This window comes from Centrocercus urophasianus, unplaced genomic scaffold (genome assembly GCF_019232065.1).
Source record: "Centrocercus urophasianus isolate 14NV4802_14NV808 unplaced genomic scaffold, USGS_Curo_1.0 seq_11, whole genome shotgun sequence".
Classification (NCBI taxonomy): Eukaryota; Metazoa; Chordata; class Aves; order Galliformes; family Phasianidae; genus Centrocercus; species Centrocercus urophasianus.
In genome coordinates, this window is record NW_024884253.1 from 13,401,218 (window position 1) to 13,427,354 (window position 26,137).

General features: G+C 37.9%; 1 protein-coding gene across 1 annotated transcript in view; it reads left to right on the forward strand.

Annotated features, from left to right (window-relative positions):
* The window catches only part of EIF3H (eukaryotic translation initiation factor 3 subunit H), an 80,669-nt gene that overhangs the window by 45,266 nt on the left and 9,266 nt on the right, over positions 1 to 26,137 (forward strand). The window contains exons 3-5 of the mRNA XM_042839830.1: positions 18,687 to 18,854; positions 20,299 to 20,398; positions 21,808 to 21,957. Of these exons, the coding sequence (XP_042695764.1) occupies positions 18,687 to 18,854; positions 20,299 to 20,398; positions 21,808 to 21,957 (418 nt within the window). The remainder of the gene's footprint in view (positions 1 to 18,686; positions 18,855 to 20,298; positions 20,399 to 21,807; positions 21,958 to 26,137) is intronic.

Here is a 26,137-nt window from a genome sequence, read left to right on the forward strand (position 1 = left end):
TACCTGTGTTGGCTTTAAACTTTTTAATCACTTTCAATGCTAGTACAAAATTTTTATCCAGAAAAGATGAGTTTGGGTCTGGATGTCATTTCTTCATCGTCTAAATTAAGTTAACAAAATGCCCACTAGAGTATTTATTCTTCAGATTATTGTCCCAAGTTTGATGTTTGAATTGTTTAGTGACCAAGCTGTGTTTCCACTGCCAGTAATGTTCCTACCATCTATAACACTGTGTAAAATGCAGTCTCTCTTTCATCAGTACTAATGGAAGTGAATGATAGTATGAGGTGATGGAAACATTTTATTTCCTAAACACTTCTCAGTTTGCCGTTGATTTCAGTTACTCCAGAGGACTGATCTTTCACAGCTGTTGCAAAATGTAAGTGGTTTTTTTCCCTGCTGTGCAGATATCTGTCTTTTTCTAAACTCTCCATGGCACAAAAGGGTCTTTTAAAAATGTCACAAATACAAAGCATTTTATGTTGGCATTAAATGTAAACACTTTGCAATGGTTGTTTATGGAAGAAATTGAAAGTTTAGGAGTGAATGGGTAAAAAAAGATAAATATTGAGCAACCTTCTTATAGAAACAAGAATGTGAGTTACACATAGTTTATTTCTTAGGAAATATCTTACATTCAATTTTATCAGTTACTGTTTGAAAATCCTCGAGGCTTCTTTGTTATACGATTACACTTACAGTGCTTCTTGCTGTCTACTCTTGGCTTTTTAAAATAAGTTTGGTTACACAGAGGTGTGTGGAAGAGCTAATTGTTGAAAGTTTACTTGTAGCCTAGGGCTAGAGAAAATGAGATAAAATTATGTATGTGACAAGACAAAACTGCATGCATGTGTATCGGCAGTCATACATATGGCTGGGTTGTTGCAGATGTGTAAAAACTGCCTGAGACACTCTAGAATATATAATTTTAAATGTGAACTTTACTTTTAGCAATAATTTTCCACTGAGGTTTAGCGCTGGACGTTAATGCGTACATATGGAAGCACAATGTTGATTCAGATGGAAGAGGAAATATCAATTTAGATTGAGGAATGTGTTCCTTATAATCCTCCCTGTTCTCAGTTATTCTTGTAGAGCTTTGCATAGAGCTTGTAGCTATGGTGCGGGAATACTAACTTCAGTAGCAGATGTGAGCCTGCAGCTTATTACATGTTTCACCAGATGTTTCATTTATCTTTAGGGCAACCTTCTGGTTTGTTTTTTTTATATCAAACACTGTGAGAAATCAAAATTCAGAATGTATTTTAAACATGTTATGAACATTTGGAGGTAAAGGAACCCTTTTACAACCTGAAGAAGCATTATAATGTATCATATTAAATATATATTTCTTTTAAACCGTATTTTGTCAAGGTGCCTTATTTCTTGTATTGATCCAATCTTTTTTACACTAAGTGTACTTGTAAACATAATATAACAGTAAACAGAGCAGGTTTTGTTTGTGAAAACTCAGTCTACTTGCATATTTTTGTATAAATAGTTAATTCAGTCTAATATCTTACATATTTGGTAAAATTTGTTTAGAGTTGAAAATCTTCTAGATGGGGAAACCTCAGCATTATAGTAATAACTTAGAATTTCAAGTAGAGACACGTTCAGTTGGTAGTGGCAGAAGAAAACTCATCTTTGGGATGTTTCTGTGGCTCACTGCACAATGGTCACTGCCCAGCAATGAACTGGAGGGCAGAAATTCAGCTTGTGTGTTCTTGCACCTGCTCGTATACTTAGACCATGTGCCTTCCTCGCCATGTGTGAGTTATGAGGTGGTCCTAAAGCTGCTGTCTGTTCAGTGTCTGTTAATGAAATACTTGGAACTCCTGCCTTGTTTTTCAAGAGTATAGCAAACCCAAATTTTGGAAGGCTTTACCAGTGAAAACTGTAGGGACAGCAAGCCTGTAAAGTTCATGTAGCAATTTTCTTAACCAGGCTTACTTGGGAGCTTTGCTCACAAGAGATTTGCTCTTTCTCTGCCTTCTGTCTTTGCTTCCATCGCAGTTTTAGATCCCTGTAAAGGAGATATCCCATTTGCAAATTTAATGAACTAGCAGGCCGAATTATTAGTCAACGTCAACTAGAAAGTAAGTTGGAACAAGGTACATTCCTTGATTCTCTTCTGTAGATCTGAATATGAGCTCCTACGGATTAAAAATAGTAATAACGTGTTGTCCGACTTAGCAAAATCAAGAAAGATGAAGTGTAATTTATGTCTTGAAATGCAGCTTTGGAAAACAACAATTCTTTACTGCTGTTGTCCTTGAAATGAGAAGTACAGAGAGTCATTTCTGTAACACTTCGGATTGAGAGTTTGTGAGCTCTTGTGTAACATGAAGCAGATTCTAACAATAGACCATTCTCTGGATGTAATCTCTTGTTTGTGAATCCCTCGTTTGTGACTGTGTGTCTTTTTCCTTTAAATTTAGTTATAAAACCTTTCTTTAACAGCTACAACGGCCTCCCTGGAAAAGTTAATACTAGGAGAGTAATTTATGTATTTATAGCTGTCTTTTGAAACAACAGCTAGCAGCCAGAGCTAGTGTAATGGGATCAGCAATTGCTCCCCAGAACAGAATTTGGAAGTCTGGTTTAAAAGCTGATTAGTGTATCTTTACACCTAGGGCAGTGCTCCTGTTCCTCCTGGTGCATCCAATGTAGCCTCCAGGGAAACGAGTCTTGAGAGCAGACTCATTGCCATGTGAGTTGTAAGATTAAGGTGTTGGAAAGAGAAGAGACCAGATTTCATTTCTGCTTTAAGAGATGGTGGTGGAACAGGCAAATGTTCAGTTTGAACACTGAACCAATACTGCAAACTTACTGAGCTGCCTAAAAATCTCATGGACTCAGCTCTCTCATTGCGAGTTTGCAATACGTTTCTACACTGGCCTGTTTACTGTGTGCTCCTGACTTGCAGGACTATGTTGGGGCCGTTCTTCACAGGCAGTCCTTCCTTCCTGAGGGGTGGGCTGTGGTTTCCCAGACCCTGCTACTGATAATCAAGAAAAGTTATTTGCAGAATCGTGACTGTTAAACTTGAACAAAAACTGAATTAATTTACTATGCAGAAAAGATCTCTCTGTTACGCTGTTGACCAGTCAGAGTTGTATAGCAAAGGGCTCTGCCCACATAGCACAAGCTTTCTGACAGTGCTCTCCAACAAGCAAAGCTGTTACTCTCTGTCTTCCTACAGAAAGGACTTTTTTTTTGGCAGTCCATTTGAGTATATTCTTATGATAAAATATGGAGGAGGTGTTAGAAACACAAATTGCAGTTTTTGAGTAGGTGTTTGGAGACTTTGAGAACGGTATAAACATCACTTTCTTCTGAGGCAGAGAAAGTGTTTGATGAGGATTGCATATTTCCTGCTAGCTCTGGGTATTATGATTGTGTTGCATAAAAATAAACGAAACGGGGAATTTTAAAGTAATTATTTCAATTAAACAGAAGTTGAGCTTATTTTTACTGAATTATCACCTTTCCAGATCCTTCAGTTACTGCAGTTCGTCTCATAAAACTTCCTTATTCTAAGCTGCTTTCTGATATGTGTATATATCTGTGACATGTGTAAATGTTCATTTTTCAGTGAATTACTTCAGAAAATAGCTTTCTTTGTAATATTTTGCAGAGAAAGGATATTCAGCAGTTTATCTAGATTTTATTCTGGCTGTAATATTATTTTTCAAGGGAATTTACTGCCATTGCCATTGATAGCTGTAACAATATCCCTCCATTTTCTTGACTTAAATGCAATTTTAAACAGTGGAGCTCATGGTCAGTGTACTGAGATGCTTTAACATTTTTTATAGTATATTTCTTTCTGCCTTTTTCCCTTATCTGTTGAACAAAATGAATTCTCTAGGCCTCTCCTTTCAAGTTCTCTTGACATTGCAGTTCAGTGTTAGTCAGTCTTTGTTTCCTTTCTGTCCTCTGACAGTTCTGTATTTTCATGTTTGCCCACCACACTGAACTGCAGTCCCAAATCTAAATGCAGTTTGCGAAACAAAATATTTTTGGACTGGTTTACCCATATTAATTTTTTTTTAAACAGTTTCTGTTAACATCTTTGACAGTCATTGAGGGTGAATAAAATAAATATAGTGTGTGGCTGTTAACCAGGGATTTTGTACCTATTGTGAATAGTGTCATGCTTGCATTTGAAAAAGCATTTCGTCTGAATCCTTTGAGAATTATATAGGGCTCTGCATAATTGCTTTTAACGTTTTCAATAACTAACAAAAAGTTGAACGTATAAGGAAAATAACTGCTTTTGAAACAGAAAATATCCTCTTTGAACTTTCACAATATGGTTGGTTGTTTGTAAAAGCATGTCTTTTACTCAAACCAAACTTGGATCGCCATATTTTTTTCTGTAGTGTGTAACTGAGCTTTTGTGATCTTGGCCACTTCTTTGTGACTTGGATTAGCAATTTGTGTTCTGTTTATTTAATTTTTTCCCTTCTGTCTCTTAAAAGGGTTCAAACTTAGTAAGGTCCAATCACAGATTCAGTGAATAGCTGAGATTGAAAGGGATGTCCAGCAGTCTTTCTTTCAAGTTCCATGCTCAAAGCACAGTCAACTGTAGGGCGGTTACTCAGGGTTTTGTCCACTTGATGATCTCCAAAAATGAAGACTCCATGGATTCTTTTTGAGCAGCTCTGCAGGCCTCGTTATTATGGTATCTTTTATTTAGAGTCTGTTTGATCTGTATTCACAGAATCATAGAATGGCTTGGATTGGAAGAGGGACCTCAGAGATCATCAGGTTCCAACCCCCCTGCTGTAGACAGAGTTGCCAGTGGCTAGGTCAAGTAACAGATCAAATTGCTCAGAGCCCCATCCAACCTGACCTTGAACACCTCTGTGAATGGTCCGTTCACAACTTCTCTGGGCAACCTGTTCCAGTACCTCAGCACTCTGAATAATTTTCACCTGGTGTCTAATATAAATCTTACTTCTTTTGCTTTAAAACCATTTTTCCTTTTCCTACCACTACCTACCCATGTAAAATGTTGATTTCCCTCTTGCTTATAAACTCCCTTTAAATGTTGGAAGGTTGTAATTAAGTCTCCACGCAGCCTTCTCTCCACCAGACTGAATAAGCCCTGCTCTTTCAGCCTGTCTTCACAGGAAAGGTACTCCAGCCCTCTGATCATCTTTGTGGCTCTCCTCTGGACCTCTCCAAAAGCCCCATGTATTTCCTGTGTTGCCTCAGACCTGGATGCAGTACTCCAGATGGCACCTCAAGAAGGTGGAGTAGATAGGGACAATCATCTCCTTTGCCTTCTGGCCACCCCTCTTCTGATGCAGCCCAGGATACTTTTCGTCTTCTGGGCTGCAAGCACACATTGCTGGCTCATGTTAAGCTTTTCATCTGCCAAGACCTGTAAGTCCTTCTCTGCAGGGCTACTCTCAAGGAGTTTTTTTCCTAGTCAGTATTCATATCTGGGATTACCCTGACCCAAGTGCAAAACCTTGCACTTTGCTTTGTTGAACTTTGCATAGGCCTACCTTTTGTATTTAGCAAGTTCCCTTTGGATGGTATCCCTGCCTTTTGCTCTGTCAGCTATACTACTCAGCTTGGTGTCATCAGCCAACTTGCTGATGGGCCACTTGATCCCATCATCTATGTCATTGGTGAAGATGTTGCCCCATCCCTGGAGGCATTCAAGGCTGATCTTGGTGGGTTCCTGGGCAGTCTGATCTTGTGGTTGGCAAACCTGTCTGTGGCAGGACCTTTGGCACTAGATGATTTTTGAGGTCACTTTCAACTCAAGCCTTTATACGATTCTATATTAAAGAGTACCAGTCCCAGGACAGACCCTGGGAGACATTGCACGTCACCAGTCTCCGTCTGAGCATAGATCCATTGACCACAACCCTCTGGCTGTGACCTTTCAACCAATTCCTTATCCACCAGATAGTCTACCCTTCAAATCCATATCTCTCCAATGTAGAGATAACAATGTGATGGGGACAGTGTCAGAGGCCTTGCAGAACTACAGGTAGATGACATGAGATGCCTTCCCTTTGTCTACCAATGCATCACTCCATCATAGAAGGCCACTAGATTGATCAGGCATGATCTTCCCCTCAAATACTAATCTTGATATACTTTTTAAAAATCGAAATATAATTTAGGTTTGTAAATATACTCCAGTTACGAAGACAATTTGGCAGTCTGGAAAGTATAGATACCATTAGGTGATGCAATGATTTATCTTTTCCTCAAACTGGGCTGTTTTGCCCTTTGGCTGCATTTAGAATAAATGGTGAATGGTGTCCCAAGAGCTTAACGTCTTCAGAAGAGAGGCAGGATTTGAAAGAATTGATTTATTCTGTGCTCATTGATGAGCCCATCAGCTGATCAGTAGTGGAACTGCAACCTCCTGCCCCTAGTTCTGAAATTACCCTGTGCTTTTTGTCTTACTTGTTAAAGTACTGGTTGTTGTGGATCTGCCCTAATACTTCCCAACTTGAGTTTCCCGTGCACAAAACCTACTTTAAGTTTATAACTTCCTCCTTGGCACAGAGTACTTTTTCTGCCTGTTTAAACCGGGTGTGAGTCTAGTTTTTAGCTACTTTAAAAGAACAAGGCACACTTAGATATAAAAGTTGCAAGTGTTATGTTGCTGAAATATTAGCTTTGGTTTGCTGAATTCTGCTGTATGATGTTACGGACCCTAGAAAGGAGAGAAATTCATCCTAACTCTCTGTCTTATAGTTCAATCTAAAATCCAGGAGTTTTACTTGCTGCCTAAAATGCATTAAATATTCTTAAACTGTTGAGGATCTTTTTTTTTTTTTTTTAAATTATTAAGAAATTGTTGCATCTGAATATAGTCTATGGTCTCAAGTTGTCAGATGCCCAAGGCTGCTTGTGAAGAGGCATGACTGCCTTTTACCTCAAATATCCAGCCACTCCTGTTTTTATTGTTCCTCTCACTTCCCTATGGAAAAGACCATTTGAAGCTTTTCTGCATGGTCTGTAACATTCTGAACTCATTGTTTGCTTGAGGGAGCATTGAAGGCTTCACACTGACAATAGGGTACTGCTAGTGTTAGCCTGAACGTTGGAACCTCCACTGAGTAATGTCACTGTTAGTGACATTCAGCACATACCTTGCAGTGTTAAGCCTTCTAAATATTGCAAAACTATGCTGGGAAATGGAGTTCTCTTGTAATACTGAGTTACTGTGATCTAAATGTCCTAACTGTTGGTTTATTATCTGAGCAGTGCTATGAAACTGTGAGCTTTGTAATGCTGTAAATGAACTCATGCAGCGAGGCTTCTGTCTTGTTTATTACTGGGCAGTGGTCTTTTAATTACTTACTGTTGAACCTAGGTGTAATAGTAATAGATTCATTTTTATGTCTTAATTTTTTGTTATGTTTTTGTTTTTAATTTAAGTCAAGGCATAAGGTATTTAGTAAATTACTTACTTTACAATGCCCTTTTTCCACATGTATATATGAACATGGTGATATTAAACCAAAGTGAATAGCATAAATAATCCATGTTGAAGTACAGTTTTTTGTATATGCTCTCCTTCTTCCTCTTTGTGTGTACACATATGTATACACACAAGTGATAACAGTGAAGCAGCAAGTGGTGATGAGGAATCCAATTTCCTTGGGAAGAAAACAGGACCTGTGACAGTTTACTATTCAGTGTCCAAGACAAAATTAGAAGTCTGATAGAAAAATATGAGGTAACTTAGTGGTTTTGGGGAATGGTAATGCAGCAGAACGGTTGGGCTGGATGTGCTGTGGTCAGTTGAAATGTCAGTTAGTCATACCGAGTTTTACTTTCTCCACATCTGTGTGGAAAGCTTCTGAAGACTAAACAATGCTAGCTATAGAATCATAGAATCTTACCTAAGTACTTCAGTGTTTTTTATGTGTTAAATCATGTGTGTTCTTGTAAAACGGCCCTGTGGAGCTGGAAAAATCTGGCTGTCTTGTTCTCGCATCAAAATGGGGTCATTCTCAAGTGTCAGTGTTCCTTTCAGGACTCTGCCTGCTGGCTTTCCTGGGCACCCATAGGTTTGCTGATCCTGTGTTAAAACATTCTATTGGAGTTGTTTAGAAATCTTCACTGTTATGCCTGATAACATAAACTTCTTAAATGTTGAGTGCAATAAGACTTTCACTAGCTAAATGTTGCACATGCTGCCTGATGAATAGCTATTGTGGTGGCAGTGATGTGTTTCTCAAACATCAGTGTTAGAATTGACATAAGAACATAGTTTCACCTGAAGAAGCAAAATAGGCTTCTTCAATTGGTTAGCTTCAAACTTCTTTAACATGTTGTTTTCTTAGTGGTCAGCTGTATGGGATGATACGTGTTTAAAAATTTGGATTCTGTCTGTTCTGGATGACATTTTTCTGGTTGGAATGTCCTATTACTCATCACTTAGGCTTTTCTGCAGCCATGGTCATTAAGTGGTGTTTTTTATCTCCGCTTTGCTGCTGATGCTTTTGCCTGTTGTGTTGACATTTACATAATGTTGTTCGACTTTGGCAATCTGTGGAGGCTGATTTCTGCAGGCAAGAGGGATTGCCTCTGTCAGAACTTGATTTCACCTGCTGTTTTTTGGTACAGCCAACAACGTCCAAAATCAATGTGCTGTGCCTGTTGGCAGGCAAGGCTTACTAAAATTGTAGATTTCATGAGATGTGAAAATGTCTTACTGTCTATCCAGAGCTTCTTAGAAGACTTCCAGGCAAATTCCTTCACAATTCTTAGAACACTCTCCAATACTCCAAAATGTTCATTTTTTCAAATCTCTCTAGATGTTAATCAGAGTCTTTCATTCCTCAGCCCACCTACAATCAACTTCCTTTGTGTTGCTGCTAAAACCTATCTTAAGACAGAATTGAGAACAGCTCTTGATAACCAGTGTGCTACAATAAAATACCAATGTGATGTGTATCCCTTATGAATATTTTAGTATATCAAAAAAAAAAAAAAAAAAAAAGGCAGTAATTTCATACTTTCAGTTCTGGCTCTCATTAGGCATCAGCTAAGTCTGGATCCACAGCTTCCACATATGCAACAGAAGAATTTCATTTCATTTATAGAAATACTTAGCTGGAGGAGTTGTTCCTTTAGCCTTTCAGAAACATGCGTGTTAAGAGTTCTTGTGCATGGTAAAGTTTGGCATTTTTTTTCCCCTAGTTTTAAAGAACTCTTTAAAATTCAGATTCATTCAACTACATCACCCACTATCAGTGGGTAATTAGCCATTATCTTCTGTGTAGTCACTGGGTCTGAAGCTCAAGCAGTGAACGAGCAGGGAAACTGCTCTGAGTCCATCTCAGAGCTTTCTTTGTACAGGCTGAAGAAGAGCATTGTGGCAGGGATGGCAAGTGAAAGGGATTGATTAATTTTATCTCATAGTGCGTGGCCCCAAATCTCGTAGTGGAGAGGTGTTTTTGTATCTTGTTTGGGTTTGGCTCATGGTGTGTGGATGACTGGTATGCTGGTCGTGGCTTCAGGACTTGACAGAGATGAGTGCAGCAGGACAGCTGGGATCCAAGCTAAGGTACCCTTAACTAGTGCTTTCACAGCTGAGTGGGATATCTTAGTCCTCTGCATCACGGACAACTGAATGGCCACATGCTGTATGGGATGTGTTACAAAGAGGTGTCAGTGTTGTAAGAGACCTACCAAAACATCCTTGTGACGCTGTTTGTTGAGGTATTACACAGAGTTCCCTGTTACTGCTTTAAATGAGGGGTGAGAGTTAAGTGCTGACTGTAAAGAAAGAAATGAATGCAGCATTTTACTACTGTTTAATTGGTGACTAACAGCACCTGGGCTGTATAAAACCAGTAGGCTTTGTACAATGAATGTGAAATTTGGGGTTGTGTGGGGTCTCTTCTTTCTTCCCTTACCTGTTAACTGTTTCTGGCCTGGCACCCGGTGGGTTCCTGTGCTGTGCCAATGGGCTCCCAGTGGAAGACGCTGTAAGCCTGAGGCAGCTTGTCTTTTCTTCCAAGTGTGCTTAACACATTTGAAAGCTAGATACTTGTGTAATTTTGATTCAAAAGACATGTGCTTAGGGGGGTAGCAACCACATTCTTCCTATGCTTTGCCAGAAATTAGAACTTTTCTTGACTTATCCTCCCTGCCAAATGTTTTAACAGTGTTATCCCTGCATTATGGGCTGATGGCGGTCGTGGAAAACAAATAGCTTGTGTAATTTCCAACTGAAGAAACAGTCTGTAGCAATGAATTTTCTTTTGGTAAGCTGTGATTTACTGTAAGGACAACCCATGAAAATTATTTTGTGAGTGTGATGTCTGCTTCAGTGTTTGGACCGCATTTTGTGAGCTTGAAAACAGTGTGAGGGATTCTTCAAAACAAGATGTGTGGATATTTAATACCAAGCCATCAGAAAACCACTTGCTTCATTGTATCTGGTAAAATGAAAAGGGTGTTTTGGCTGTGAGCAAGCTGCTGGAGATGCCCCTTCTCTCTTGCCATGCTTTTGCAATGCAAAAAATGGTACAAAATGATACAAGCTAAACAAAATACCAAATTTTACAAAAACACAAAATCTTTTTTCTTTACAAAGAGAAGTGGAGGGATTTGAAAGCCTCCAAATCTCTTAGGTGAAGTCACAATCAATTTTCTTACTGAAAAGTTTTTAACAAAATGAGACTTGCTTGTGATGTGTATTGTGTAACGCTATGGATTTTCAAAATGCAGCAAATTGCTAAGTTGTTTCCACTACATTGTTCTGATTCTCCTCTCAAATTTTTGGATGTGAAAATTTGTTGTTGTTTTTTTAAAGGAAATGACTATGTAATTCATTAATCTTCAAACATTTCCAGTATTTTAATGAATATATTAAATATATAAATATATAACAAATTAGTAAGAACTGAGAGCATTTTTGTAAAAGAGAGTTTCATAAGTATGTATTGGATCATATCCATTAAATCAGTTTGGTTATGCAGGGAAGGAATTAGATTCTCGCCATACTTTCTTGTCTTGCTGTGTTCTTACTTTCTTTGTAGCTCATTAGCACTATGGTAGGTACATTGCTAATATTTTGTGATGAGTAAACAAGAAAAAATCAATGACTGATAGAGAATATTTTGGGAATTTGGTCTCTTAAAAAAGTATAATTTTTTTAAAGGAGCTGATCAGTTGAATAGCAGATTACTGTACCTAACAACAAGACTTGTTTTTGACCACGCTGGCTTCTTTTCATAGAATCATAGAGTGGCCTGGGTTGAAAAGGACTTCAAATATCATCTAGTTTCAAATACCCCCTACCACAGGCAGGGTCGCCAATGTCTACACCAGGCTGCCCAGAGCCACATCCAGCCTGGCATTGAATGCCTCCAGGGATGGGGGCATCCACAACCTCTTGGGCAACCTGTTCCAGTGCATTACCATCCTCTGTGTGAAAAACTTCCACCTAATAGGTAACATAGATATTTTTATACTTTTCAATCATATTTTGCATTTTAGCACCTAGAATCATTTTCACTGCACTAAAATTGTATATCTAAAGGCTTCAAGGTGCTGAAGCTGACGGGGAATGCATTTCTGGTAGAAAATGCTTTCATTAGGAGTTTGATTTTTATTAGGAAATGAGATGTCATCTTATTTTCCTTCTACAAGGAAAGCAAGAATCAGGCTGTCCGGATGGCAGTTCTTACCGTAATTTACTGCTTTCGTGACAATGTAGTTGCTGATGGGAACTTTTTTTCTTGATGAAGATTTTAATCTTGTTTAAAATGCATCTTCTACCAGTGTACAAAAAATAATAGTACTAAACTATTAATACTTAAAATACTGAGAATGTTTATCAGCCTTGAAGAAAGAGATTGAAGATTAAGTGATGAGTGTTTGTACAGTATTGTGAAGACGTAGTTTGTTACATATGTACGTGCCCAGAAAACTACTCCAGTTATATGGCAGAAAACCCTTAAAATGTATTGCATTTGTTGTTTGACAGTTCTTTCTTAGGGATCTTTGTCAACAAAACAGTGGAATGTGCATTGCTTAATTTCATCTTTAACTTCAAAATGTTAGTTTGGAGTGTCATTCAGCATTAAAAATGATTTTAAAAGACTGTTCTTCTAATTTAAGACAATTGTTGCAGTATTTTGGGAAGTACTGTGTTGCTTTTATCCTTTAGAGTACTGTTGCACACTTCAAGAGACAATTTTGGAAGTCACCTTGACAGTCCTGCCCATTTCTTCAAGGTTCTTCATGAGGTTCCAATGTACTTGTTCAAAAATACCGTGAATTTCCATTATCTTGAATTGCAGTTAATTGTGCGGTCAGTAAGGTTTACTTAGCTTTTCAAAGGCTTATTTGAGTATTCACTTACGTTCTAATGAAATGATTTGATAGCTTGATGAGTTTGATTTCCCCCTTATTCGGTGGTTATATGCTGAGGCTGGAGTTCCATGTTTCCTGACAGCGAGCGCTGGGTGCGTGCCAGGACATGTGCAGGAAGTGGCGTGCTTCCATTCGCTGCTTTCCCATTGCCCTGTCACGCACACCGCCGTGCGTGGGGTAGATGTGGCACTGAGGGGATGTGGTTTAGTGGGCATGGTGGTTGGACTACGTCATCTTAATGGTCTTTTCCAAGCTTAATGATTCTGATTGTAACTGGAATTAAAGATAAAGCTGCTTGCTGAGCTTACACAATTAGCAGTAGCAGTATTAAAAAGTTTTCCCTTTTTGTTTCACCCTTCTTATTTATAAAGTTGAAGGCCTTTTGGCTTCAGAAAGTGTTGAGACACTATCAAATCTTCCATTTCTGTAATAATCACCTTTTCAGAAGACAATTTACAGAGCATCAGTAACACAAATGGAGATGATTGCTACAGATTTTAATTTCAATTTGTCCCATGATCTCTACTAAGAAAAAAAAAAAAAAAAAAAAAAAAGCAGCCTTGGGAAAGCATGTGTTATAATAGCACGCAATTTTTCTACTTGGGTTGCTGACTTACTAAAAGGTAGCAATTCCTTTAGAAAAACTTAATCCATTTTGGACATGCGTTTTCTGCCCCCACTTTTTTTCATCCTGGATTATGGCAACTAAAATGAAGTTGAATTCAGCCTTTTGACTCATTTTTGTTTTTGTGGTCTTTTGATTGACTATGACTCCTGGACTTTTGCCTGTTCTCAGGTGATTTTTTCCCAAACAGATATTCACAGGTCCTGGTCTGCTTAGCTTCCAAGTTTAGAGGAGATCAGGTGCTTTCAGCCCACTGTAGCAAAAATTCATAAAATGGAGTACTGTTTTGCAACCGATTTGATATTTCAGAGGAGGAAATGAATATTATTGAGGAAGGCAATATTTACTTTTAATTTTTTTCACCCTGAATAGGTGAATTGTTGAGTTACTCCACTTGTGCGTTTGTCTTGGGAGAAGTTGGAAGTTGGATATAGATAAAAATCTGCAAATACATGCACATGTGTTGCAGTCTTAAGCTTAAAATATGTTTCAGTGGTATCTAAAGGCTGTAGTAATATACTGCTATCACTAGAATTAACTGTTTTCTTGGTTCTCCTTGCCCATCCTTCATATTTTTAACAAGAATAAGTTGGTTGTGGTGGTAATTATGCTTGCATTTTCAAAATTTGTGTTATCAATAGATGCAGTCTTTATGATTCATAGTTTTTTAGGCAATTAATTGGGTTTGTATGTGTGGAGGGAAAAAAATAATCTGTTGTCTCCATAATTCTCTGAGCTTAATTACATTAAATAAATCAATTTTCCTTCTTTTCAAATGCATATACTAGTTCCTTGAACTAGCATCTGCTAGCTTGTTTTAGTCATTCAAGATACTGTGTGATGCATACATGTGGTTTGGCAAAGTTTAATATGTATAGGAAAAAACAGAATTTTTTTTGTGCTGCTAAAAAGTACCATGTAGAGTATAGCACTTGTTTAGAATGCTTGCTGCCACAGGGTAGCACTTCAAAAGATACCAATTAATTGCCCTAAAAATATTGCACGTTAGTAGTGGTGCTGTAAAAAGGATGTTTTGGCTGGTTTTCAATATAATTTGACCAGAATAACTAAAATTGGCTATGTCTGTGTTGTCAGTTAAATCCAGATATGTGTTAGAGCAGGAGCTGGTTACTGTGGCTTTTGATAGGCTTTAGTTTCTGTCTTCTGATTGTCAGAAGTCCGGCAAGAAAATAATATTCATCCTCAGGTGGTCTGGGCAGTCCTTGGGGGAGTCCTGGGGGTGAGCTGCCTCTAAATTGCTCTTGAAATTGCTTGATGTGCTCTCACAAAGAGACACACGTAATTTCTTCTCAAGTTTGTAGTTGAAGGACCAATTTGCTGAATGCAAGGCAAGTCAGACACTTAATTGTGAAATGCAGGCTTATGCAGATGTTAGTGGTTGCTGGTTTCTTTGGTAGTGCCACGCTGTGAAGAGCAGTGGATGAGCAAGGATGGCAGACCAGCCCACAGCATTGGTCCCAAGTTCTTCCACTTCAGAGACATGTCCGTTGCCACTCTTCAAAGCAGACTTCTTAACATGTAGAAACTTTAAAGAGTGTTTTGGAAACTGAGACCCTACACATCTAAGGTACCATCAGATGTGTTGGTTCTGGGTCATCTTTGATCAGTATTTCACATTGTAACAATTACCAGTAGTGTGAGTGTGGCCAGCTTGACATACATCTCATCTGACAGTAACTATTTCAGAACTGACTTTTGGCAACATGTACATTGGTATGTGACCTCATAAGGGTTGGATTTTAATGAATTGTTTATAGAGAAAATAATATGATTTTGGAGTGTTGAATAGACTTGCATCATGTATGAGGCTGTTACAGGAACACTTGTTTCAGAAGAGTTTGGGAAATAAGCTGTTATTTCAAGCAGAATGTGAATTTGCCAACTCTGGCTGAGTTGTCTCTAATGTTAAATGGGTCACCACGTCAGTGTTCAGTTCTTGGTATTGTATCTGATCTATTATATGAATTTGTGTATGTTATTTCCTTGTTGTTAACCTTGAGGATATGTGTGTAAAATGTTAGATAGTTTCTAGTGTTGTTGATTTTTGGAAAAGAAGCAAATGTTGATGTTATTTGAGTATTTCCTTTATTCTTTTATGATAATTTTGTTAAAATTTAGTTTAAATCATGGAATATCCACTGAATAACTGCAATACTCTTTTATGTTTCTATTTTCAGTTAATTTTCAGGATTTTGTTTGTACAGACAAGTATCACTCAGATTCAAGCAAAGCACCCATACTGGACAGTTTTTGCTTTCTTTTTTTTGCTTTAAATTAATTATAATGCTTACTAGCTGCCTTATTTTATTTTCTTCCTTCCTGCTTCCCCGTTTAATTTCTTTGCAAGCAAGTGAAAAACTGACTGTAATTTTGGAGGAAATATGTATTTCAACGACAGTGAAAAAGGTCGTCTGTTCAAAAAATCCATTCCTGCCAAGTGTTTAGGAGGTAGAGGTGCAGTGGGTGCATTTTTAATGCAAAAAGCATGAAGTGCAGACATGTCTGATAGCTTACCTCATCATAAGGAAGCTTCTGAGCAAATAATTTGCTTAAAAATGCAAACTTTGTTGCATTCTGGTCTGACTTGACCAATGCTTGGCCCTTTTCCTTGCTCATTTAAGCTCCAGGCATTCTTAGACTTGGAGGGCACCCGCATTTCCAAACGTTATGGTTTGAAACAGTGAACTTCTTGTCAAAGTGCTTGACTTCCCCAAGTCATAGCAGAGTGAGGACTGGATAGAAGAAAGCTCTTCCCTAGTTTGTACTTGACTTCTAGTTAAATACATGATGCTTTGTAGAGTGGGCAAAAGATGTGAAGAAATAGCAGTAATGATATCAGCAAAAGCAACTTAGGGACTGTTACACATTTGTGCAAGTTGGCAGCTCTTGGAGCTATCTAGCTGCTAATACACGTTATAAAACATGTATGTTTGGTTAAAAGAGTTTCCATTTCTCTCTGGTGGGAACTGCATCATGTTTTAATTTCTGCAGTTGTTTTCCCAAGGCAGAGATGTTAACTATCGATGCTTTATTGGCTCTTTGAGATTTTTCCGCTATTGCCTTCATTATCATCTAACTGCTAACAGTCATGAGAGGAGGAACTGCTGACTTGAAATCTGGATGCTTTTCAGTGAGGCCTTTCTTCTACGTGATGTCCCTCACATTCAGTTACATGATGCTGTGTTTAAGACAAGAAGTCCTCCAACATAATTTTTGGGTTGCACTTAGACTTGTAAGAGCATAACATACCTTTATTCAGATTTACAAGGTCTGGATGTTTTCCTTGGGTGTTCCCTATCTTTAACATCTCCTTAAGATCTCTTAAAGGAGAAAATACTGGAATGGGTTTTACCGTATGATTTCAAAGGAATCTGTGTAGAAAATACTTTTTTTCTATCGCTTCATGGCCGCTTCAACTTTGACTACGTCTTCGATTTGAAGAAAATCAGCACTGTAATTAGTCAACAGTCTAAAAATCCTCCTCTATTTTCATTTTAAAAAAATATTTCCTCTCCTTCAACTGCTTTTGAAAATCTTTCTGTTTTTTCTTTTTCATGACTTCATCTAGCTAGAGAGGATTTAACCGTAATTTCATGTCTTTGCAAGTCATGTCAAAAGCAAGTCTCACTTGCTTTCTATGCAAGTTTTTTTAAAAAAAACTTCCATTAAACCAAAATAGCCCATTCTATCTACGTTTTCCACATTTATTGAATGTATCGTACGCTTTTTCTATTTAAAATTGTGGTCATAGCAGCAGCCTCGCAATTTTGGAAAATAATTGTGTTCTGTATGTTTTAATTGTAAAAAGTAGGAGAAAAGGAAAAAAGCCGACCAAACCTTTAAATGTGAGGACTGTGCTTTTCTGACAAGCTAGATCTTGACTTTGTTTTTGTTAGAAAAGTGGGAAATGTCTTGAGACGCTACCTGCTGAACAGCGGGGGCTGCTGAGTAAGGAGGATTCCTGAAGCTGTCCTGTATTTCTGGAAGTTATGCAATGAAAAGGGGATTAACGTTTATTTTATTTCAGTCTGGCGAGGGGAAAGGTGTTGGTAGCGACTGTAAAGGAGCTGTTAGATCGGTTCCAGTTAGCTGGCTGTCCTGGGAAGCAGTGACACCTTTAGATGTGCCGCGGTGCAGTGGCAGCCCCGTGGCGCGGGCCTTTCTGCATAGGTGCGTGTGGCGTTTCAGACTGAACCTGGATGGTTTTGCTGTGTTAGCTGTGGGGTGCTAGGTTATTGTTGGTGTCCTGGGTGAAACGCAAATTGTAAGTCATTTATATCAAGGCATCATGAAATAGAATGCAGGCACCAACGTATGCTGATGGAAGAAGTCTGCAAGTGCTTATACGAACGTATGTAGATTGCTTAAGACATGTAATTTAAAAGGGTTAGCAGACTGCAGAATTTAGTTTGTGCTTTGTGTGTGATAAGTTGGAAAATGTGTCCGTTCTTGAGAAATGTCTCCTCATATCTTAAAAGGATGTAATTGTTTTTTATTCTGGAAATGATATAAAGTGGGTTCTGAACACGTAGCACGTTCTATTCTCTAATTAATTTATGTGGCTTTCTTTTATAATGAATGTCATATTTTCATCTGCGCAAGGAGAGCCCATGGGAAAAAAAAAAAAAAAAAAAAAAAAATACAAGGCAGAAATAAGTGCATAGGATGGAGTTGTTTTTGTGAATTTGGAGCAGCAGATAAAACTTGAAGGATCATGTAGTGCTGTTGCATCTGATTGCCTATCGTTTGTCTGTGAGCACTGGCACACAGAAATCAGCCCCTCATATACAGTCAGCAGGCAGTGTCTGTCTAGAAGGTCTGATAGGTGATAAGGTGTGTGGATCTGCTCGATCGGAGCGTGTTAAACATTGCTTAAACATTAAGCATTGCTCTTCCATCATGGTAATCTGTCTGAATGAGGTGTTTGGTAGAAATAGAATTTGTTCATGGGCACAATAAAACATTACAGCTGTGGGTTTAAAAAAATACAAGTTAAAAAATCAACCTTTCTCTGCTAAGATAACACGCTCTGTATGTAGGTTATGTATAATACTTATCTCTCTATCTTTATATATATTGCATATACATATATGAAAGAAACACTGTTAAAAAGTCGAAGATAAATGCAATTAAATTTGTCTGACAACTATAGCGGGTGCCTCAAACTGTAGTACTGAAAATGTAGTTCTAAACTGTGAGGAGCACACAAAGTTCTTTCCTATTTTGTATTTGCATTAGATGATTTTTGGATCTAAAGGAATATTATCTAATTCCTAGCAGTACCGTGATTTAAATCACTATTTATTTTGTTATAAAATGGTAAATTACTACTGGTTAATGAAACCTGGTATCTGCGATTTTTTATGAATGAGCAAGTAATACGCACTGCAAATGAGACGTAACAGTTTGTTGATCGCTTTAGCAATTAAGTCCAGCTGAAAAAAGAAAGTCTGCTTGCTTAGGCTAGTCTTACTTTCTGAGGAAGCCCTGTATTTTCCTGCAGATAGTCTAGTTAGTGCAGGAGCACACTTCTATGCAGTGAATGAAAGAAAAAACCAATGAAAAGAAGTAGTACAATTTAGTCATTGAATATTAAATGCTCTCTAGAAATAGTACAAATTGTGTAAGTTTACTTTCTAAACATAATTTTTATTTAATCCAGTTCAATACCAGATGGAAATGATGCGGAGCCTTCGCCACGTAAACATTGATCATCTTCACGTTGGCTGGTACCAGTCCACATACTATGGCTCTTTTGTCACCCGTGCCCTCCTGGACTCCCAGTTCAGTTACCAGCACGCAATTGAGGAGTCTGTAGTTCTCATTTACGGTTAGTATGAGGTTTCCTTTATTATTCTTTTCCCCTCTTAATATTATTACTACTATTTTTGTATTCTGTCTTTTGCCTGTAAGAGTAGCCTGGCAGGCCTTTTCAAGTAAATACCAACCCTGTGTCTACGGCAGCCTCAGCAGCAGCTAAGTCTAGACAGGGTTTCCTTCTTTCTGTTTATTTTTCTTGCTATCAGAGCCCTGATGTGTACGTTTTGGAATGCTGGAGTAGCTGCTTCATTTTTATTCCTTCATCTCCCCTCCCTCGTCAGAGGGGCTGGTGGAACTCGACCAGATGTCTAACAAACCCCGATTGCTAGCGTGTCTGGCTCTGTACGTGACTGACCAATCATGACACGAATTGCCAAGTTTTTTTTATACCTCTGACAGAAGCATACAAAACCTGGACTGTTTCTTAGCACAAAGATTTTTTTCTTTTCTGCCTATTTAATGGTGTTTCCTCAAGCTCTCCAGACCAGATGTTCTGTGCTGTATCAGAACCGTAGGCAATTTAACAGCTTTATAGCCTCCCCCTCCCCAAACACTCACAGTTTGCCATATCTGGCAGACTTGCATATAGTTTCCAGCTGAGAAGTAAATGTAACGTCCTGAGTATCTGTCAGAAAAAATACTAATGAATACGATCAATCTTATGAGCTGCCCCAAAATTGTTTCAGTATGTTAACAATTGGATTACAGTAAAGAACAAGTTGTTAAAGTATACTTATATTGGCTGGAAACATTGCATCATCAGACCTTGATGAATTTTCCACTTGTTTCAGTCTATTTTGGTTTTTATTTTATCACCGATTGCTAAAAGTTTTACTGCGTTAAGTTTCAGACAACATGAATGTTAACACAGCTTTTATTCTAATGTTGGCATGATTCAGCCATTATCATGCAGTAAGTGTTAAGCTTCTTTGTCCTAGGAATGTAACAGTTTGTTTAGAAAATTTCCCCCTCCATTCAGTGTAGTGTGTCACGGCAAAATTAAGCATTTTATATACCAGTTACATCGCTGTGCACCGAGCAGCAGGGCAACTTGATCTGAATTAGCTTATTGCTGCTCAGAAATACTATTTTCTTTAAAATGCTGTTTAACGAATATTTTGATTTACTGCATAATGACTAGAGGGGAAAATATTTATTTAAATGAGGTCGCTGTTACATAAGTTATGTGGATAGTTCACATTAAGAAATAGAAAATGTGAATTAGACCTTTAATGGGAAAATAATGTTATGGGTAGGAGGGTTCTCTATCCCCACTGTGTTCTCCAAGTTATGTTTATTAATCAACCTCATTGTACATAGTTGTATTTTACATTTCAATATGTGTTGATTGTCTTATTTTTCCAAGACGACTATTTATTTCTTTGCCTCCTGTTTATAAATTATAAAGTAAGCTGGAGTTTATATTAATATTCTTCCTTTGTTTTTGATTATAGATCCCATTAAGACTGCCCAAGGGTCTTTGTCACTGAAGGCGTATCGGTTGACTCCCAAACTGATGGAAGTTTGCAAAGAAAAGGACTTCTCTCCAGAAGCGTAAGTAATTGAGAAGAATGATTTCTGATGATCTTCTTGGATTATTTGGGTGCAGGAAGGTACATGGGATGATGAAATACAGTATTTTTAAAATCTCATGTAACAGCACATGCTGGGAAACTGGATGTGTTCTGTGTGATGATAGATGTGTACTGATAGAGTCATGGAGAAGGAACAGAAGTCTGTCATTGGGCACTTAAATGAGGGCAGGGGTGGGGGCACTTGGGCTCATTTTGGAGGTGGACAGGCTGGCTCTAAGGAACATGGCAAAGGCAGCTGTGTCTGGGAATAGTCAAAAAAATATATAAAAAAAATAAAAATAAAAGGAAAAAAGAAAAGAAAGGGAGGAATCAGGAGAGAAGGGGAAGTAGAAATAGCTGGTCTGTCTTTGAGCTGGTTTTTTTTCAGAAGGAAAATTGAACAGGTATTTTACAATAGCTGGTCTTTTGTGTTTATTCCAAATTAACTCCCCCGTGTGGACGCAGTCTTCTCGAGTAAAAGGTAATTAACTGTTTCAAAAGAATAGTTGCTTGTAGTAGATGTAGGCCTGAATTTTCTCCTTATTCCTCAAACAGCGTGGTGTTCAACAGCAAAAGCACAAACACTTGTTAAACTTTATTCATTGAGGAGAAACCAAGTAACTTCATTGCTCTGTGTCTAAAGATAACATTTGCATAATGAACAAACAAATCTGGTCCTCAGTCAAAAAAAAAAAAGGCAAATGTTTTTAAGATTCCATACGCATACAGAGAAGTTAAGGATATATTTACTTAGAAACATATATCATGCTTTTATTTCCAGATTTTATGAAAGGTGTCAGTATCTACTTTATTTTAAAACACGAACAAAAGTTGTTATATTTTTTAAAAGTGCACTATAAACTTGTATTTTAATATCCACCATAGAATTTAATTGTTCTGAAACATGGTGTTTTGTCAGTCTAATTTTCATCAATAAAATTCTTAATCATTTAGCTATTGGGGAAATAGTTTATTGTTGTAGTAGTTATGACTTTAAAGCTGTTTTGATGTTATACGGTAACTGTTCACTTCTGTTTAAGAAAATCTGATGGCAAGGAAAGTAGTGAAGTATTTTGGAAGGGGCAGAGTTAATCCTGTCAGTGCAGTCTTTTGCTGGAGGCTTTTTCATGTAAGTAATGTATTAGCGAGCAAAGCAGCTGTTTGACTTCTGAGAGTTTTTGTAGAGCAGCTTTTCCTACTCTTTGTAAATGTGAGGTTTTGCCATGCAAATGCTCTCTAACAGAGAGACCTGACTTCTGCGTGCAGATGGAGCTCTGGAAATGAGAAGTTTTAACAAAATTGCCTATTTAATGTAGCTGGAGCAACAGTTTAACAAAATGAACAACAGGTACTGGTTATTTTAATAAATATTTTTAACTTGTTTCACAGTTTGAAAAAAGCGAATATTGCTTATGAAAACATGTTTGAAGAAGTGCCCATTGTAATTAAGAATTCATACCTGATCAATGTGATGTTGTGGGAACTGGAAAAGAAATCTGCAGTAGCTGATAGACATGAATTGCTCAGTCTGGCTAGCAGGTAAGTACTTGTTACAATAATGGATGTATTTTTATTCGCTTTCCCAAGCCACAGTTTAACACCTTGGGTGAAATCCCAGTCTCATTACAGCCCATGGAAGCTTTGCCTTGACTCTAATGGGGTTAAGACTTTACCTTCATATGTTTTTTGCTGAAGGAAAATCTGCGTGGTAAAACGATAGCATTAATTCTAGGACTAAAATCAGCCCGTAATCTGTATTTACCTGTACTGCTTGAACTATGTACCCCTTTCAGTAATGCATATTTTCTTCACTTCAGAAAAATACCAGTATTGAGAAAAATTAAGGCAAATAATTCTGTTAGGTAATCCTTAAGTGACGCTGTTAATAATTTTGATAAAAAATAAATCACTTTTGTCTTACTTTAGTTGCAGGATTCATTAAAAGAATAGTCTGTCTGAGAAACTGTAAAAAAAAAGCTCAGGCTGATGTTGGTGGCAGCCAGCATTAATGATGTCGATAATTATTTAAGTAGCTTTTTGTTCTTGTAGCACTTCGCCCCAAAAGTACATTTACGATACAAAAGAGGCTTCACCTAGAGCAACGTGATCAGAAATTTGATGGTAGTTAAATCCTACCTGACACAGTGTAGTTAATTTGGTTATTGTTGAGCTGATTGAAAAAAACAGATGCGGAAAAGGATGCAATATCTTGTTGCGTAGGAATGGAATATATTCACTAATAGATTTTTGGAGTATAACACTCTTTTTACCTTGATCTGCCAAGATTCTGATCTCCACTATTGACCCTGCCAACCAAATTAGGTCCTTTTCTTCCCCTCACCATGTAAAGCTATTTAAGATTCCATGTTGCTAGTAGTCCATATGTTGCTGGAGTTAGCAGTAGTCTTCAACTCCATTTCATTCTGTTTTCTTTTCCAGAGCTTATGTTCACATACTGAGGGATCTGATGTTTTTAGAGAAATTGGGCAAGAGAGATTGGATCTAAGGCTGAACTGTGCTTGGGAACTTACAGATGTCACAGGAGAATATTTAGTCAATAATTTGTCCAGTTCAGTTGCCGTGTCTGGAATTAATCAGTAGGTAAAGAATTGTTGCTGAGATGTGCAGGCTACTCAGTGTCCAGGCTTCCTGTCAGTCTTTTTGCGATGTCAAGGCTTTTGCCATGAGGAATGGGCAGGTAGTGGATGTGAGAGATGAACAATTCTTCATGAGCTTTGCCACTTTACCATAAAAAGGAGAACTGTGATGAGGACGCGGGAAGGTGTGCAGGTGACTTGACAGTGTTGTCCTTTATTGCTTCTCCTGTTAAAAAAGACTACTAAGCAACCTGGATCCTTACTCAGGCTGCTGCTAGTCACACAGTACAGTTCTTTAAATGGAAATGAGTCTGAACAGATCACAAAACACAGGTGAAGTTTTTCACTGGCTTGTCATCTTTTGGTAGTAACTGTGCTGTACTGCTACCTTGACTCAAGCTAAAAGACAGACATTTACAAGTTAGTTTTCTTATTGGAATGGCAGTGTTGGGTTGTAGCCTAGTGCAAGACAGGTTTTTGTGGCAGTCCTTTCATCAGAGAAGTGAAGGAAAAAAGAAGCTCTCCATTTGTGCTTAGGAATCCTTCACAACAGGAGAATAAAGGAGAGCTTTTTTCCTTTTAGAATCAAAGTGTATTTTCAATAGGTGTTTTCTTAGAGCAGTATAGCACTGTTCTTGACAATGACACAGGTAGAAATGGATTCTTGATAAACCCGGTTAAAAGTGACTTTTCAATTAAATGTGTTTCTTTGAACTTGCATAGTTACTATCCTTTATGCTGGCAGCAATTTCTTCAGCTTACCAAAGACTACTGCTTCCCAGTAATTGGGAATTAATTCAGCAGATTCATCAGTTTTCAGCTTTGCCTCTTGAACTGACTTTCCTGGTAGCATTCTTCAAGCTCACCTGGTCTGTTGGAGAAGCTTAAGGTGCTTAGTTTGATTTGAAGCAGACAAGATCTTGTAAATTATCCCAGTGAGTTTGTTTGAAGATTATTGTAAATGCATTTGTTTTATTTTTTTTTTTAATTCTTTAGAGCTGCTCTTAGTTATGTGGCAGGTTACGTTCAGTGACATTTTACATTGGTGTGCATCAACTGGCAAGATAGGAACACTTTAATGTTCATTTATTCTAGGTAGGGTGGAGGGTGACTTACATTGCTTGCTTAAATATTTAACTCATTTTAACTTGAATTCAGTTACCAAGATTTCTGTCAAAGAATATATTGCCTGAAGTAGGGGAGTTCAAATTACTACTATTCTGGAGTTTTATTTTCATTTTGTATTTCCTTATTTTTGTCCTTGTATAGGCTGAAAAATCAATATATCAATGTTTTAAGTTTTGAGGTGTCTTCCTCATTGAACTGCTGCTGCTGTAGATTTAGTTGGCAATAGCTTTAAGACTACTTTATTTTAGGTAGAGTGAGATGGGTTTTTTGTTGTTGTTCATTTTTGGTGGCTTTTTTTGGCTTCTTTTTTTTTCCCCCTGTCCTTTGGGAGCATCCCTGAACCTTTTTTAATCTTCTGAAGCAATGGTTTTGGCAATGGAATTATTTACCCTTGGTTCTTCTCATCTGGAGTGTTTGTTTCATCAAGATTCTCACATGTTCAGCCACCCACCTTGTCTGAGTTTGAAGCTGTACCTATTTGAGGTACTTTGAATGCACCTTAATGTCTTTTTTCCTTTTGAAGTAAATTTGTGATAATTGTATGAAGTAGTTTACTTTTTGGGCATAAATCTGTGTTTCTCTTGTGAATTGTGAGTTAACTGGAGTAATCTCGGGAAAGAAGTTAAAGGTGGAATAGCGCACAGCTAGCAAGTAATAGCAAGTAAAGGCCTTTTTGCTCAAACTGTTATCCTCCTGCTACCCTTAAGGACCAAAATGTCTTGTGAAGACCTTGGAATGCTGCCAATCTTTTGATAGAAACTCAGGAATTAAAATCCTGTCAGATAATGTTCCAGATCTTCAGAGAAATAATTACAACCAACTTTCCCATTCTCATCCATCTCTTCCCCGTTCCATTGATGATCTAGTTTAAATTAAAAAAAGCTTTTTTGTGGTCTAGCTTCATAATAGGGTTGTTCTATAATATCTCAATTTGTCTCAAGCAATTTTTCTAATAGTGTGCGTCAGTGGAAGCAAACATGTGCTGAACATTTACTGCAGTAACATCTACTTGGCAGAAAGATTTTTCAAACATCAGATGCGGTATTTTTACAGAAGTGACATAAGGAGGGTTACTTTGGCATTCAAAAATAATGTTAACCTTTGTTCACTGTACTGCTTGTTCAGAAATCTGTGTGTTTAACGGATTATTAAGATAATTATGAAAATCTCTAATTTGCAGATGGGGGAAGCTGACACACAGAGGGTAAATGTGTTGCCCAAAGGCACACATCAAAGTCAAAATAGAAAAGGGAATGGAGCTCTGAGACTCCTGACTTACATATCTCACTCAAACAAAATCCTCTTAAAAAGAGCACAGGTTGTATTCAGGCTGAAATGTGGAGATGTAAACAAGTTCTTCTGCTAAGCGGTGGGAATGTTCCTTAGAAATATTTAATCAAAAAGATGTGCTTGGCCCAGCAGTACCTCTCTAATCCACACAATGCTGTTACCCTCAGGAGGAGAATGCTGTGCAGAGTGGCACCTTTTCCCATAAAGCAGTGACAGAGAGAGGGGCCTCAGCACAGCTGATGAAATTGGAAAACCAGAGCAGTAGATAGGGCTCTTCTTGTGCTTGCCCTTGCTGTTCCCTGTTCTCGTTTTCTTTAGACAAGATGCAAATAAATGGATCCCGCATGTACTTTATTTTATGATAATTTCGGAAGGCCTTTCTTTTTGGATTCCTGCAGCTTCTGTGTTGCCATCCTCCAACATGAAGTGCGTGGATCAGCATGGCAACTCAGATCTCAGAGGCTCTGCTTCGTTTTGCAGCATGGGTAGCTCAGCTTCTCTGAAAGTGCAAACTGTGAGGCCTTACAAGTCACATAGAGAGAGAAAACTAATGGCTGGGACATGGGAAGCTAAGAATGATGGGGATTCCTGCTTCTTTTCCTGCTTCTTTTTGAAGCTTTGGTGGCTAACTTGAGGATGCATTGTGGGTGTTTCAGACCTTTAGTGAGTACGTGTGGAGTCCTTTCCCGATTAAAGATGCTGAG